At 39.2% G+C, this 15,239-nt stretch overlaps 1 protein-coding gene across 3 annotated transcripts in view; it reads right to left on the reverse strand.

The window, feature by feature from the left end:
- The window catches only part of Ccdc171 (coiled-coil domain containing 171), a 378,010-nt gene that overhangs the window by 242,513 nt on the left and 120,258 nt on the right, over positions 1-15,239 (reverse strand). For all 3 annotated transcript variants that reach the window (XM_087904896.1, XM_087904894.1, XM_087904895.1), the window contains one exon: positions 12,812-12,914. In XM_087904896.1, the coding sequence (XP_087761022.1) occupies positions 12,812-12,914 (103 nt within the window). The remainder of the gene's footprint in view (positions 1-12,811; positions 12,915-15,239) is intronic.

Here is a 15,239-nt window from a genome sequence, read left to right on the forward strand (position 1 = left end):
TGGACCACAGACATCAACATGGCCTTCAGCAGCAGCAAGGATCATGGACATCCACATGGCCTCCAGTGACAGCACAGATCACAGACATCAACACAATCACCTGCAGCAGCCCTGATTGACAATCTTACTGAATATATTTTTAAACTGTTTCCTTAAACAAGATTTAAAATTGTATAATTTTGACACTGCACAAAGCAAGCTGTAAATAAATTATTCAAAACCAGCCAAAAAAAATCTTCTAGTTTTTAGTGAAAGAACTTACTCTCAGAAATTCAAAAGAATAAAATTATCAGAATATGAACATTTACAGGTCAATATCCTTCTCCTTACTGACTTATGCACACATTTATATATTATATAAAAGTAAATTTTCTTGCCTAAAAAATGTTCATACAATAAAGTTTCCTTGAAGTATAATTATTCTTTATTTTTCTACCAATATCTCTTATAAAGCAAACAATTACCCTTAATATGACAAAACACTTATAAGAAAGGAAGAAAAAAGGAGCGGGTAGATGGAAGAGAAGAAAGGGAAGGGGAGGGAAGATGGGGAGAAGGGGAAGGGGAGGGAAAAGGAGAGGAAGGTAAGGGGAGGAAAGGGGAGGGGATGGAAAGAAAGGGAGAGTAAAGGAAGGAAAGGGAAGAAGAGGGAAGGGAAAGGGAGGGGAGGGTAAGAGGAAGAAAGGGAAGGGAAGGGAATGGAACGGAAGGGAAGGGGAAGGGGAAAAGAAGGGAAAAAGAAGGGAAGAAGAAGGGAAAGGAGAGGAGGGGAGGGGAGGGAAGGGTAAGGGGAGGAGAGGGGAGAATAGGGGAGGAAAGGGAAGGGAAGGAAACTGAAGGGAACAGAATATTTCTCAGGCAAGGTTCTTACTGACTAAGCTGATCTAACCAAGTATTCTAATCACTGCACCATGGCCCAAAACTTGATATATAATTAAAATTGCTCAGAGGTTCAAAAACTCAGAAAAAAAAATATTACAACAGTGGTAATTACTGGGGGTTTTTTGTTTGTTTTGTTTGTTTGTTTATTTGTTTTTTCTGAGACAGGGTTTTGCTGATGTTTTGGAGCCTGTCCTGGAACTAGTTCTTGTAGACCAGGCTGGCCTCGAATTCACAGAGATCTGCCTGCCTTTGACTCCCAAGTGTTGAGATTAAAGGCGTACATCACCACTACCAGGCAGCATTTCAAAAGTGAAATTCAAAATTAAAAATAATAGTTACATCAAGTAAAATTACTGAGTAAATTATAACATACAGATAAACAAAATAAGTACCTCTTACAAATATGTTATTTGTCCATACTGACTTGACATTCATTATTAGTTCAGTAAGTAAGAAAAATAAGTTTAAGAAAGATCTCTGTGAATAACTTAATACCAGCTTTTATAGAAGTAAACAGCAAACATACACTTAAAAATAATAAATAAATAGGGGCTGGAGAAATGGCTCAGCAGTTAAGAGCACTGGCTGCTTTTCCAGAGAACCTGGGTTCAAGTCCCACCATCCGCATGGCAGCTTACAACTCTCTGCAACTCCAGTTCCACAGGATTCGATACCCGCATACCAATGCACATAAAATAAAATTTAATTTAATAAATAAGTAAATAAATGGCTACATCAGGAACACCTTATAAACTTGAATTCAAAGTAACCTAACTTTCTCCCTCCCTCTTCTGTGTGCATGTCTCTGCACACAGAAGCCAACTTAGGTTTTCACATTCTGCTCTATGGTATAGAACAGTGAACCTCCCAAAGCAGCAGGGATGGCTGCATGCAAATGAGCTGCTCACTGGGATGTTCTAGGAGGGCTGGGGAGCAGCTGGGCAAAGTACCAAATAGAGTCAGCCAAAACAAGGAAAATGGAGCTACTTTTGGATATTTCATTACTTAGGGGAAAAAAGGACACCCGTTGTGGGTCAACAGAGCAGGAATTTACAGAGATAAGGTGAACCCAACTTTGGCTGAAGTCTCTAGGATCTGAGGTACCTGACCCCACCTCACAGTTATTTCCTTCCTTTGGAATACAAAGCTAGACAAGAAAAAGGTGGCAGTAGTGACAATGTACATCTGGACTTTGGATGGCGTTACAGATGACAGTCAAGCAGGAAGTCCAGTGGGAGTAACTACCACTTTTATCTACTAAACTACAAATGAAAAATGACACCATCTTTCAGGGTTGGGGAGAATGCCAAAAGCAGTGCTTCCAGAAATCCTTGAAAATAAAGTATTGGTTCCTAACACATCAGCATTCAACTGGCGTATGTGAACTGGCACAGCATACAAGCAGATCTGAGGAAATAGTATGGACCTGGTATAAGTACGCCAATTTTTGCAGCTGCAGTAAAGTATGGTTTTAGTGTAGAGTATGAGAGTTTGGAAGAAAATGGTCCCCAAAGGGAATGGCACTATTAGGAGGTAAGGCCTTGCTGGAAAAAGTGTGTCACTGTGGGGACGGGCTTTGAGGTCTCTTTTGCTCAAGCTTCCCTCAGTGTGACAGTCAAGTGACTTCCTGTTGCCTGCAAGATGCAGCACTCTCTCAGCTCCAGCACCACATCTGCCTGCACACGGCCATGGCCGTGCTCCCTGTCATGATGATAATGGACTGAACCTCTGAAACTGTAAGCAAGCCATCCCAAATAAATGTTTTATTTGAAAGAGTTGCCATGGTCAAGGTGTTTCTTTACAGTAATAGAAAAACCTTAACTAAGACATGGAGTAAGCAGGGTTGTGGTGATGCACACCTTTAATCCTAGCACTCTGGGGGCGGGGGGGGGTGGCAGAGGCAGGCAGATCTCTGTGAGTTTCGAAGCCAGCCTGATCTACAAAGTAAGTTCCAAGACAGCCAGGGCTACACAGAGAAGCTCTGTCTCAAACAAACAAACAAGCAAGCAAAAAATACATAGTGTAAGCAACAGATTTCCCAGCAGCTGGAATTCAGTAACTCCTTCTCTCTTCTACAGGTAACCAATTTCCTTCATCTGACAGGACAATAATAAATCCTCATTTCTCTACCTTACAAATACATCATTTCTAGCTCTCTATTATAACGTTGTCTATAAAAATACTGACCAAAAAAAAAATAAAAACAAAAAAAAACAAATAAATAAATAAATAAATAAATACTGACCAGCTTCCCATCGAGAAGGTACCATATGTTCTACTTAGTTTTCACAAAGTTGATAGTTCTGACTACTCTGGTAAGCAAAGAGGGAACTTTTAGAATTTTGAAGCAAAATAGTCCATTCTCTAAAGATTGTTATTCTCCTCTTAAGAGGTAACTTTGGACTTGTTACTGGTCAGTAGAAAATGAAGGCAAGGCCACCAATATGTCATATTACCTGATATGAACCTTCCTAAAACAGTTGGTGACTGCTTCACCAACCTATAAATGTCATTTGGTCATCAAGTGAAAGTGGTACATACAGGACTGGGGTTGGCCCCATCCTGAAAGCATAAGTTAGTTGCATGGGCAAGTAATACAGACCCTATAGGGTAATCCTATCACCATCATCATCATCATCGCTATTATTATTATTATTATTATTATTATTATTATTACTGTTATTATACTGTCTACTCTCTATTAAACCATAACCTGGAGGTTTGGAAAGTTTCCCTTTCCAGATGGCCAACTGGGGAAAAAAATAAACTTCAAATGTGTTTTTGGTATGTTAAGCTGATACCACTCAAAAATAGACAGCTACAAGGACACTATAACCCCACTCAAGAATGGCTCTGAAAAATAAAAATGAAAGAAGTCTTCAATGTGGGCAGAACATATTGTAAAGGTTTGACTATTTTTTTTTACTACAGTAAGAGGGTCAGAGATATAAAAAGATGTCAATTTATGAGCAGTGCCTAAGATCTTAGCTGAATAGTCAGAGACTAGAAAAGAACATAAATATTGGTAACAAGGTTGCAAGAGAAGACTATGTGGACAGCTGTCTTCAAATAGACCATGTATCCAGCTCAACTTCAGTAGCAAACAATCTTAACAATCACAAAGAAAAAATGAAGCATTCTATGGATATAAGACATCATCTTTCCCTGACACCTGTGCCCATACTCAATTGAACCAAGGAGTCATGGAAGCAAGAATGGAAGCAATCATCTACCTCAGTAATATGCACTCCAATTCACCAAGGCTCACTGAATTACCAAGATGTCAACAGCAAAGACAAACAGGGGATCTATCACAGGACAGCATTAATTGGGTAAATCACCAACTACTGGGGTGCAACATAATTATGTTGAGGCATTTTCATCATGAAGTGGACAGTGCTTTATTCTTACTAAGATATATCTGCATAAATTTTCCTTCCCTGACTAAAATGTTTCTGTTGAAATCACTGTCTTTGTTAGGGTTTCTATTGTTGTGAAGAGACACCATAACCACAGCAACTCTTATAAAGGAAGACATTTAATTAGGTGGCTTACAATTTAGAGATTTAGTCCTTTATCATCATGGTGGAACATGGCAGCCTGCACTGGAGAGGTAGCCAAGAGTCCTACATCTTGATTTGTAGACAACAGAAAGTGTTCTGTCTCATGGCGGGGTAGCTTGAGCATAGGAAACCTCAAAACCCACTCCCACAGTGATACAATTCCTCCAACAAGGCCACACCTATGCCAATAAAGCCATTAGTGCCACTCCCTTTGGGGGCCATTTTCTTTCAAACCACTACAATCACATTTATAAATTTACAAAACACCTTATTCACTACAATGTATTCCAAACAGCATTACTTCAAAATCAGAGAAGTCATTTTAGGAAATGTTGGTTTTCATAGAATTTATTGTTCTTGCTATTCGCCATAACTCTAAAGTATCTGGTGCACACACACACAAAAATTATTCAAATTTTGAAAACTCAAGGTATCTGGCAGATTACAGCAGTTTTTATATGGTGTTAACACCTTCCAGGAAGAAGTGCATTTTGAACCAGCAATCAATACATGGTGTTACCTGTCTTACTGTCAGGATCCATGGGTCTTGAAATCAAATGTTAGAAATGACAGTGGCTTACCTCACTATTACACTTCATGAGGCAGGAGTAAAGGATCTAGCTGGGTGGTGGTGGCACACGCCTTTAATACTAGAACTCGGGAAGTAGAGGCAGGTGGCTCTCTGAGGACAGCCTGATCTACAGATCAAGTTCCAGGACAGCCAGGGTTACACAAAAACCCTGTCAAGGAATTAAAAAACTAAAGAATCTGTTTCCCTTCCCAGGCTGTGGGCTTGGATGCTTTAATTCTTAATTCTCAAGAAAGACTGCTTACAGAATGAAATACTGGTTCCATCAGCACCGCCAATCATACTGCCATCTAGTCTCCATGAGGAAAACACAACAAAAAAACAAAGAGAGTTCCTTCTGTACCAGAGAAGCTGGTGCTTATTATCAGGGGAAATCAGCAGTAAGACACAGAAAATACCACAGAGAGCTCACTGCTAAATTCATGTGTTACAAATGTTAATGAGGTCAGGCTTGGTAGTGCATGTCTTTAATCCATCACTTAAGAGAAGGAAGCAGATCTCTGTGAGCAGAAGGCCAAACTGGTCTACACAGAGAGTTTCAGGCCAGCCAGAATTGTACAGTGAGACTAAGCTCAAAATACAAACAGAGTTAATCGATGTGGAAGGAAAATTATAAGATACTATAGACAAGAAGAGAGTAAGAAAAGATGGAGAAAATATTCCAACTAAGCCCCAAAGTAGCACTGGCTTTGTTTATTTCTGTTACTGGGTAAACACTATGACCTAAAGCAACTCAGTGGTGGGGGAGGGGAGGGTGCTTCAGCCTATAAGTGCCAGGCCACTGAGGGAAGTCAGAACAAAAACTCAACCCAACAGCCTGTAGGCAGGAACTGAAGTAGAGACCATGGAGGAGCAATGTTTATCAGTCTTGCTCAACTTGCTATTTTACCTGAACTCACTGGCATGTGCATCCATTCAGTAGAAAGCCATCTTCCTCACCTGAAGTTTACTTAGATCCTCCACTTCAAAAACTGAGAGGTACAATGGTGAACAAAATATCTACCACCAAGGAGATAACACAAATGAGAAGTTGACTGAACTTTTTATTCTATTTCTGTTGCTCCCTGTGTATGAATGTGTATGAGAGCTGTGTGTGTGTGTGTGTGTGTGACTTAACTGATTCATTTATTCATACATACATACAATGGAGGCTAAATATTTATCTGGTTTTCAGTACTACTGTATGTCTTCAACTTTTCTATGCACAAACTAGGGTCACGTATTGGCAAGTGTTACTTTAAATACAATTGCTTTAAAAACCATAAAGAACCACAAGATTGTTTTAGAAACCATAAATAAGCAGAGTCATGTTTAATATTTAGAATTTTAATTATATAAATATTTTCTTTATGCACTATAAGTACTATAAATATATAGTATATAGTTCATAAGTATATAAACTATTAGCATATAAGTATATATACTATATTGATATACACATTAGGATTACTATAAGCTCTACAATTTAAAAGTTAAAAGAAACCAAAGTTAACAAAAATCAAAATGAAATAAAAAATTACTCACTTTAATTGAATATAATTTACATCTATGGAAAAGGAACAAAAAAGGTGAATAATAGTGCATTTTAAAACTTTACAATGAACAAGAATCAAAATTTTTTTCTGCAAAAGCCTATGAAGTTGAAATATAACTATTGTACTAGTTACTCTTCTATTGTAATAAAACCAATGTAAGAAGAAAGGGTTTGACTTTGGCTTAAGAGAGAAGCTGTCCAGATTTCCTGAGTAAATTGGGAGCATAAGGACCTTGGGAGAGGGTTGAAGGGGAGGGGAGAGGCAGGGAGGGGAGCAGAGAAAAATGTAGAGATCAATTAAAATCAGTAAAATTTTTTTAAAAAGATAGAGGCTATCCTACTTGGAAGAAAGCAAGGCAGGGTAAGCAGAAAGCCGGCCGGTCACATTTTCATTCACACCAGGACCACAGAGAACAGGAAGTAGGGCTAGACTATAAAGTCTCAAAGCCTGTCCTAGTGATGTACTTCCTCCAGCAAAACTCTACCACCTACAGGTTACATGACCTCTCCAAACAGAACCACCAAGTTTTCAAACACATGAACGTCTGGGGACATTTCTCATTCAAATCACTATGACTGTGAAGTAAAAATGGGGAGAAGTGGTAGATAATAAAGAAATCACAGAAATCCCAATAGAAGACAAGATTATATAAGATTGTTAAAAATGAAGAGCAATTATAGAGTCAAATCCCCTACAACTATTTTATTGCAACCAGTCTCTATCTCTAACATACTGTAAAGAGACGGAGTCAGAGAAATGGCTTCTAATTTTGGACTCTAACCAAGATCCAAATATCTAAAAGAAAATATTCTGATATTTTTGGGCATTCTTTGCACTAGGAGAAGTTAATAACATATGTTGTCACATAGTTATATATTTCCTCTGTTTACACAGATTTGATATAGTACAGAATGTTGATTAGGAAAGTCACTCCACAGGACTTCATGAACTAAACATATGAGACTTAGGAATGACTGAGAATTGGTTTGTAATCCTCAAGTAAGTTGGGAGAATAAAAGAGAGAAAACATCAGCAAACAGCATGAACGGGAACTGGAGTACTGCTCCTGTGGCCACCCTCAGTCTCTGCTACAGCATGTCCAACCGTGTTTGCAAAATAATCAAAATTCTAAAATGGCACTATGTCTGGGAAATATTCTTATATGAAAGAAAGAAGTCATGGGAGAGAAAAGAAATAGTCCAGTTTGTTTTTTTGCTTTTCCTAAAAACACTCCCTCAGACTGCCCAATCAATTCCTAGGTGACATTTATATACCTAAAAGCCTCCAACTCTGTGGCTATTTATTTTAATGCCATTTGTGTACATGTATGTACATGTATTACATGACTGCAGTGCCAATAGAAGCCACAAAAGGGCATCAGATCCTGAGGAATTGGAACTCCAAGCCACTAGACACAGCCGCGTGCGTGTTACAAATCTGGAAGAGCAGACAGCACTCTTCCCCTGAGCCATGTCTCCGGTGCCCTGTGCTATTGTTTTCATAGGTCCTTTAGTCTCTCCAAGTAGAAGGAAAAAACAGTATTTCTACAGTTTTGCAAATTATTTCCTCAAGGAAGGGAAAGCAAAAAGAAAGCCTGTAGGAAACATCTACCACACTGAGGATTGAAGACTGAACCACAAAGTCTCGTGAAGAAACAATCACATCCAAATGTCTGCCAGCTCTAAAGCAGAGCAAACATTGTATTAGAAGACGTGTTGTCTTTGAGACAGAAGACTGCATGGGCTCAAAGCAGAAGACGACCCTCCCCAATCCTTCATCCTCCCCTGGGGAAAACAAGGGGATTTCAGTGGTACTACTTCAGTATCAGGGGCAGATAGAAAGCAGAATAGAAACAAATGTCCCTGTTTAAGTAAGAGAGGTTGCCTTGTCTAACAAAGTAAGTGATCGCAGAGAAATCTCTACGACGCATCAAGAACTACACAACTTCTTGAGGTCAATCTTCCTAGTGACTATTTACCAAAGGCTCCCAGAGACTGCTACAATTTAGAAAGACTTCATAAATAACTACATTGATAACTACGTAAGTTAAAAGGTAAAACAGAGCCTGCCATGGTGGCATACAACCTTTTATCTCTGCACTTGAAAGGCAGAGGCAGGCAGATCTCTGTGAGTTCAAGACCAGCCTGTTCTACATGACAAGTTCCAGGCTACCCAGGGCTACATAATGAGAGCCTGCCTCAAAACAATAACAAAAGTCAAACTGACTTCAACATTACTTTAATTCAGTCATGCTTTTATTCATAGCCATTAGCTGTTGAGTGACTACTTTGTAGTACACACTGCCCTATACATTAGTGAACAAGAAATGACTTAGGTATGAAGAAATGCACTAAACAGTGTGTGAGAAATATGTGGCAATAATGGGTGCCAAAATTGTCTGGCTCAAAAATGTCTAGCAAGAAAGGAGAGTGGTGTGAGGCAGAACACATGCGAACATGCGGTGGGTGAGTTTAATGGACACTGGAACTCGGCCTTAAGAACAGTAGGAAAGAGCTATGCAGTTATACTCCACCAAAACAAAAATAATATCCAAACCCTGCATCTAGAAAGAATGACCATCATAAAGATTGCTGAGGCAAAAGAATGCTTGGTGTGTGAGCTGTAGGAGACCTGAACCCCAGCAGGCAGATTAGAAGTGAGGTCAGTGGATAAGAAAGGACAGGAGCTGATCATTGCTAGCACTTTGGCTTCTACATGAAATGCAAAGCCTGTACAATTTAGAGCAAAGAAAACCCATGCTCTAACAAATTGTTGTTGCTGTTATCTTCTGGCCTTATTGAAGAATAATTGACTATGAGTTCAGGTTATACAATGATTTGTTGTGTGTTCACACTGTGAAGTGACTCTCACAATCAAGTTAATTAACACATCCATCATTACATATAATGTCTATTTTGCAGACAGGGAGGGCAGTGAGGACACTTAAGATCAAATCTCTTTACAAATTTCAAATACACAATGGATTATTATTGACTAGACTTATGATGCTATAGATTAAGAGTCCTAAAACTCACTTATCTTTTAAGGGAAAGTTTAGAGCTTGGGTCTCTCGTTCATCACCCTGTCAGTCAAGAAAACAGACTGAAAAGGACAGACGGAAGCACAGAGAGTGCACCTGGTCAGAGAAGCGCTGGAGACCTCAGGAAAGAGCTGGGACTGCCACACTGATGAGAAAACAAAGGTAATCCTCTGTGTACATAAACTCCTGCACATCCCTGGTCTAACTCAACTCTGTTTGTTTGCTACCTGAAAACAAACTCGTGGCTTATACTCACTTCAGAACATATCCTAATAGAACATCCACAAAACTAAAACACTGTCAGTTCTCGACTAAGATTAATTCGTGAAAATAATTTTCAATCACTTCATTTTCCTATTTATTATTATTGTGGGAGACACACATAGGACACAGCGCATGTGTACAGATCACAGGACAGCTGGGAACCTCTTCTTCCAATGTGGTTTTCAGGGATTGAACTGAGGTCCCAAGGCTTCTGAAGCAAGCACTTCTCACTGGCCCAATCATCTCATTTGAAAGAGCAAGTTTTAGACAAATTGTGTAACCTTATCTCTATATCTCAACTACAGATTACTGTTCCTGAAATCCAGGGTAGATGCAGAGCATGTATTAAATATAAAGAAATACTGAGGTGATAAAGGAGGTAGAACCACTGCCCACTTATGCTAACAAGCAAAGGAACTCTGGGAACTCTTCCCAGGCTAACTGATTACAATTTGTTATATGCTCTAAGAATGTGCCACCATCACAAGGTGAGAAAGTATGCTTTTATCTGAATAGACTTTCTCTCAGAGGTTCATATACATAGTGATATATAGTTTTTAGGGATGTGACAGATATGTCCTCAAAATAGTATAGGATATTTTAATGGGTCATATTCTTTGTAAAATATTAACAGAATTACTTAATATTTGACAGCAATTATTGAGAATATCTCAATATCTAATAAAGAACTACTTCATTTTAATGTTAGATATTTAAATTAAAAACTGCCAGGAAGTGGTGGCGCACACGTTTAATGCCAGCACTTGGGAAGCAGTGGCAGGTGGATCTTTATGAATGTGAAGCAGTCTGATCTACAGAGAGAGTTCCAGGATAGCCAAGACTACACAGAGAAACCCTGTCTTGGGGGGAAAAAGCAGACTTTAAAAAATAAACAATAGTAATCCAACCTGAGCTAGTATAAGCAGAAACAGAATCCGAATAAGAATACAGGGATGAAACAGATCCCGAGCAGGTATGTGAGTCAGTGAGAAATGACACCCTCACAACAGCTCACCAGAAGACAATCTATTAAAGAGACTATTAACAGAAATGGAGGCAAGTATGACACTTACCAAAACAGACAAGTTGAAAACTAGCTCTCCATCTAAGCCTAAATGGTCAAGTTTAGCTCACTGTTGCTACCGTCTACCAAGAGCTCCACCTTCTAAACAGGATGCAGGTACAAGGTGCAGCTAATGGAAGGAGAAGCTACTTCAAGGGTGCATCAGAACAGATGGTGAGAAGAAATAATATCCTGACTTCTTTCTTCTCCCACCCCTTAAATCCACTATTAGTGCCTATTGTCCACACTTAATAAGAAGCCCAAATGATGACGTCAGCCTCACACAGCACAAGGCAAAGCAGGAGAATGGACCCACAGGACAAACTGTCCAAACCACAGTGCCTCTGTGCCAAATCCTAATCCAGCACACAGGTCTCCTCTGGCATGTATCTCCTATAATATACAGTATATTCATGTATAGAGAAACTAGAAGTTTAAGAATATAGTTACTGGGGTCAGCAAGATGGCTCAGCAAATAAAAGCACCTGTCACCAAGTCTAATGCCTGAGTTCTATCCCGGGACCCACATGGTAGAAAGAGAAACAAAATCTCATAAGCTGTACTCCGACTTCCACTGACACACTGTGGCATGTGTGCATGCACATACTGTACATGTACAATGTGTAACACTTTTAATTATTTCAAGATTTATTTATTTTATTTGTATGAGTTTTTTTCTGTATGTGTGGAAGTGGAGTTATGGACAGTTGTTAGTCACCATGTGGGTACTGGGAACTAAACTAAGTCCTCTGGAAGAGCAGCCAGGGCTCTTGGTCTCTGGACCATCTCTCCAACCCCATAATTCTTTATTTTAATCATTGCTAAAATGTAAGAATGAAAAGTTATGCAAGAACTTAATAAAATCACAGTCAAACACATGTAAAATAAAAGCAAACTTAAAAGCAGCAACAGCACATACTAAATGTCTAATAGTTCACCAGCTGAGAGACCCACGGGTCATAAGCTAAAGCACAGGCCAAGGAAACAAACTTCTGTAAGATTCCATTTCCTAAAGAACTCTTTCCTAAGCCAATTTTCATTGTCTTAAATAGACAGACAGACAGACAGACAGACAAATATATAAGCTGTCTTAAATAATATATATATTTAAGTAAATATATATGGGAATTTAATTTTATGGCCTTTGTAAAAGAATATAGTCACATCATAAAAATAACTAAATAAACTGAGACAAAAGAAAACAGGTAGGAAAGTAAAAGCTTCAAGTTAAGGCTACTGTAAGCATTCATGATGCAAAATCACAAAAAAATTAAGAAAGTAGATATTGTAAACAGAGTGTATTACCTAGTTCCAAACGTATTTCTAATTAATATTATTAGTTCTTAGTTATGTGAAAGTGGATGAATACTAAATCAAAAGTATTTTAGCTGAGCACTATTATCTCCAAAGCACATATATGTACATGTGAGAACTGGCTCAGAAAGCAACAGTATAGAGCACGCACTGCTACAGCCTGTGTCCTACATAACCTTTTGAATGTATGACCTTTAAGTTGCTGAAGGTTGCTTCGGAACTTGGCTCGGTTTGATGGAAACATCTGTTCCCCTTGCAGGTATACTGTAAGGACTCTTCTCTCAGTTGGATTCAGAACACAGCAAGTGAGCCCTTGTCTGTCCAAGCACACAGACTTCAACACTTGTAAATCAAGTTCTGAGAGGACAACAGCAGGTCCACACTCCGTCACCCTTTCCCAGCCAGCCAGGCCAAGAGACTGCTGTGAGAACTGCTCCTATCATGTCATCAAATCAAAGCATGTGGAGATGAGGGACTACAAGAGGCATCTGCAGAATTCCCAAACTGCAGTGACTTTGGACCATTGACAGATGCATCTGTCATTTTATACCTTCAACTAACCTGATGTCCACTGGGCTGACAGAGTAAAGCTGTCCAAGACCGATTCCAATTCTTTTACGTTATTTTCACATGTCTCTACTAGGAAGGCCTGGTGCTTCTTAGCCTTTTAATTAAGAAAGAAAAGCATACATAATAAGGTTACATATTGTAGTAGCTGCATATTTTACTGTGAATTTATACAGCATAATTAAGTCTCAACAAGCTAATAATTGCCCAATTCAAATCCATTACTAATTACTAATAAACTCTGTCTTATAATATTTTTACTTGGCCAAATGTGCAACTGTACAAAGTCAAGGATAATAATTCACTGAGAACTTAGTGCCTCATACTTCTTAAGTACTTAATAAGCACTTTAAAGGCAAGAGGCAAGAGGATCTCCATGTGTTCAAGGCCAGCCTGTCTATAATCCCAGTTCTAGGATAGCCAAGGCTATTAAAAAAGAGAAATCCTGTCTCAAAAAGAAAATAAAGAATAACAAATCTTTCTATCCTTAAAACAATGCCATGACAAGAGATAAGAATTTTATGATAATAAAACTGAAACAGGAGGCTATAAAGATGGCTTCATGGGGAAAGCGGTCACGGCACAAGCATGAGGGCCTGAGTACAGATCCCTAGAGCCCTTGCAGAAGCCAGGTATAATAGCACATACCTGCGACCTCAGCACTGGGGAAGCAGAGACAGGAAGATCCTAGGAACCCACAGTCGCTAGTCTACACAAGCCCACAAGCTTTGGGCTCACTAAGAGACCTCTCAAAAGATAAGATGGAGAACAATAGAGGATCTCACACACTGTTGACCTTTGACCTCCACCTGCACGCACATGGGTGAGTGTGCACAAATACACGCATGTGCACATACACAGAACAAATGAATAAATACTATTTCTAAACTGAGACAGAAAATTTAAAGAGTATTGTTTTAAAGAAACAAAAAACCCTGCTTGCAGTCACATGACAAGCTGTCAGAAGACAGTCAAGAGTAAATGCAGTCAAGACCAATAAATCTAATGCAGAAGTCAAGTGATGGCATTAGCAGTGAAAAGGGAATACTAGCTACAACGAAAGAAAAATGAGTAGTCAGTAGAACACCCCGGCCTTAGGATACCACACTAGGTGACACGGCACTCACTAGATGCCCCCAATAAAAGAAGGAGTCAAGATTAAGCCTGAGGATTCAAACTAAAAGAAGTGGGTGGGTATCAGCGCCTGGTGGGAATAATGGAGACCAAGGCCATCAGGCTACTGCTGATCCCTAGCTTTCTTGCTTGCTTGCATAACTGGTTCACTGGTAGCAGGAAGAGTGAAGAAATCACTGCTTACTCAAATTCCACAAAGGAGACAGAATTCATCCCTAGTACCGGCACGATGCCTGATAAGTAACAGGTTTTAAATGAATATGTAAAAATGAGCAGAAAGCAAGTAACATAGAAAGCTATGAGAGGCAACTGGACACACTACTGCAAAGCCAGGGCAAGTCTGGGAATCACTTCCAGGCCCTGTCTGACATTCGCTTAGAGTGTTTGATGGAAAGGGAGAAGAGCCCAACAGTCTTCAGGAGCTCCAGCATCTCTGCCCACTAAAAAGAACAAGAGAAGGGGGAACGGGACAGCATAATATCATGAAAAAAAAGTTTCAAGGAGAATTGTCAATTATGTTCAATGCTGTAGAAAGGCCAAGCAAAATGAGGACTAAGAAAGGTCCGCTGGGCATGGAGGTCATTATCAACTTTAAAGAAATGTCTTCAGCTACAGCACAGCTCTAACCCAGACGGAAATAGGTTGGAGAAAGGGTAAGTCTGATTTTTTTTTCCTAATCAAGTATAAGATGAATAAATGAAAACAGAAACTTCAGAAATCTCTTTCGTGGTAAAAAGGAGAGAAAAAGAAAATAGTTAGAAAGGAGAAGGGATCAAAGAAGAGTGGTTGTTTTTTAATGTGAGAAAATGTAACTCTATTTAAGAGCTGATGAGATCACTACTAGGGAAAGAATGCTTACAAAAACAGAACAAGCAGGATGGATACGACAGGACAAAAATAACATCCTCAGAACACAACACCTCTCTGGTCCACAAGGGAACTGTTCCAAGGTTCCAGAGGATGCCTGGAAGCAGACAGCACTGACCCAAATGGATCCTACACTTTTCTGTACACACATACCTATGAGATGGTTTATTTATAAATTAGGTAGAGCAAGAAGTTTATAGTAATAGCTAAAATAGAACAATCAAAGTAACAGGTACTATTATAAAAATCCTATCAATATGGCCCTCTTTCTCTCAAATATCTTACTCCGCCTCCATTTTTTACTTAAGGGGTGCGAGTCTGGAGCGTTTTGTAGCCTGTCTAAATTGTCAGTATCACTACTTTTGTGCTTGGGAAATTATTAAACGAAATAAGGGTTACCTAAACACAAGAGTCTGTGATA

The sequence above is a fragment of the Myodes glareolus genome, chromosome 3 (assembly GCF_982192425.1).
Source record: "Myodes glareolus chromosome 3, mMyoGla1.1, whole genome shotgun sequence".
NCBI classification, from domain to species: domain Eukaryota; kingdom Metazoa; phylum Chordata; class Mammalia; order Rodentia; family Cricetidae; genus Myodes; species Myodes glareolus.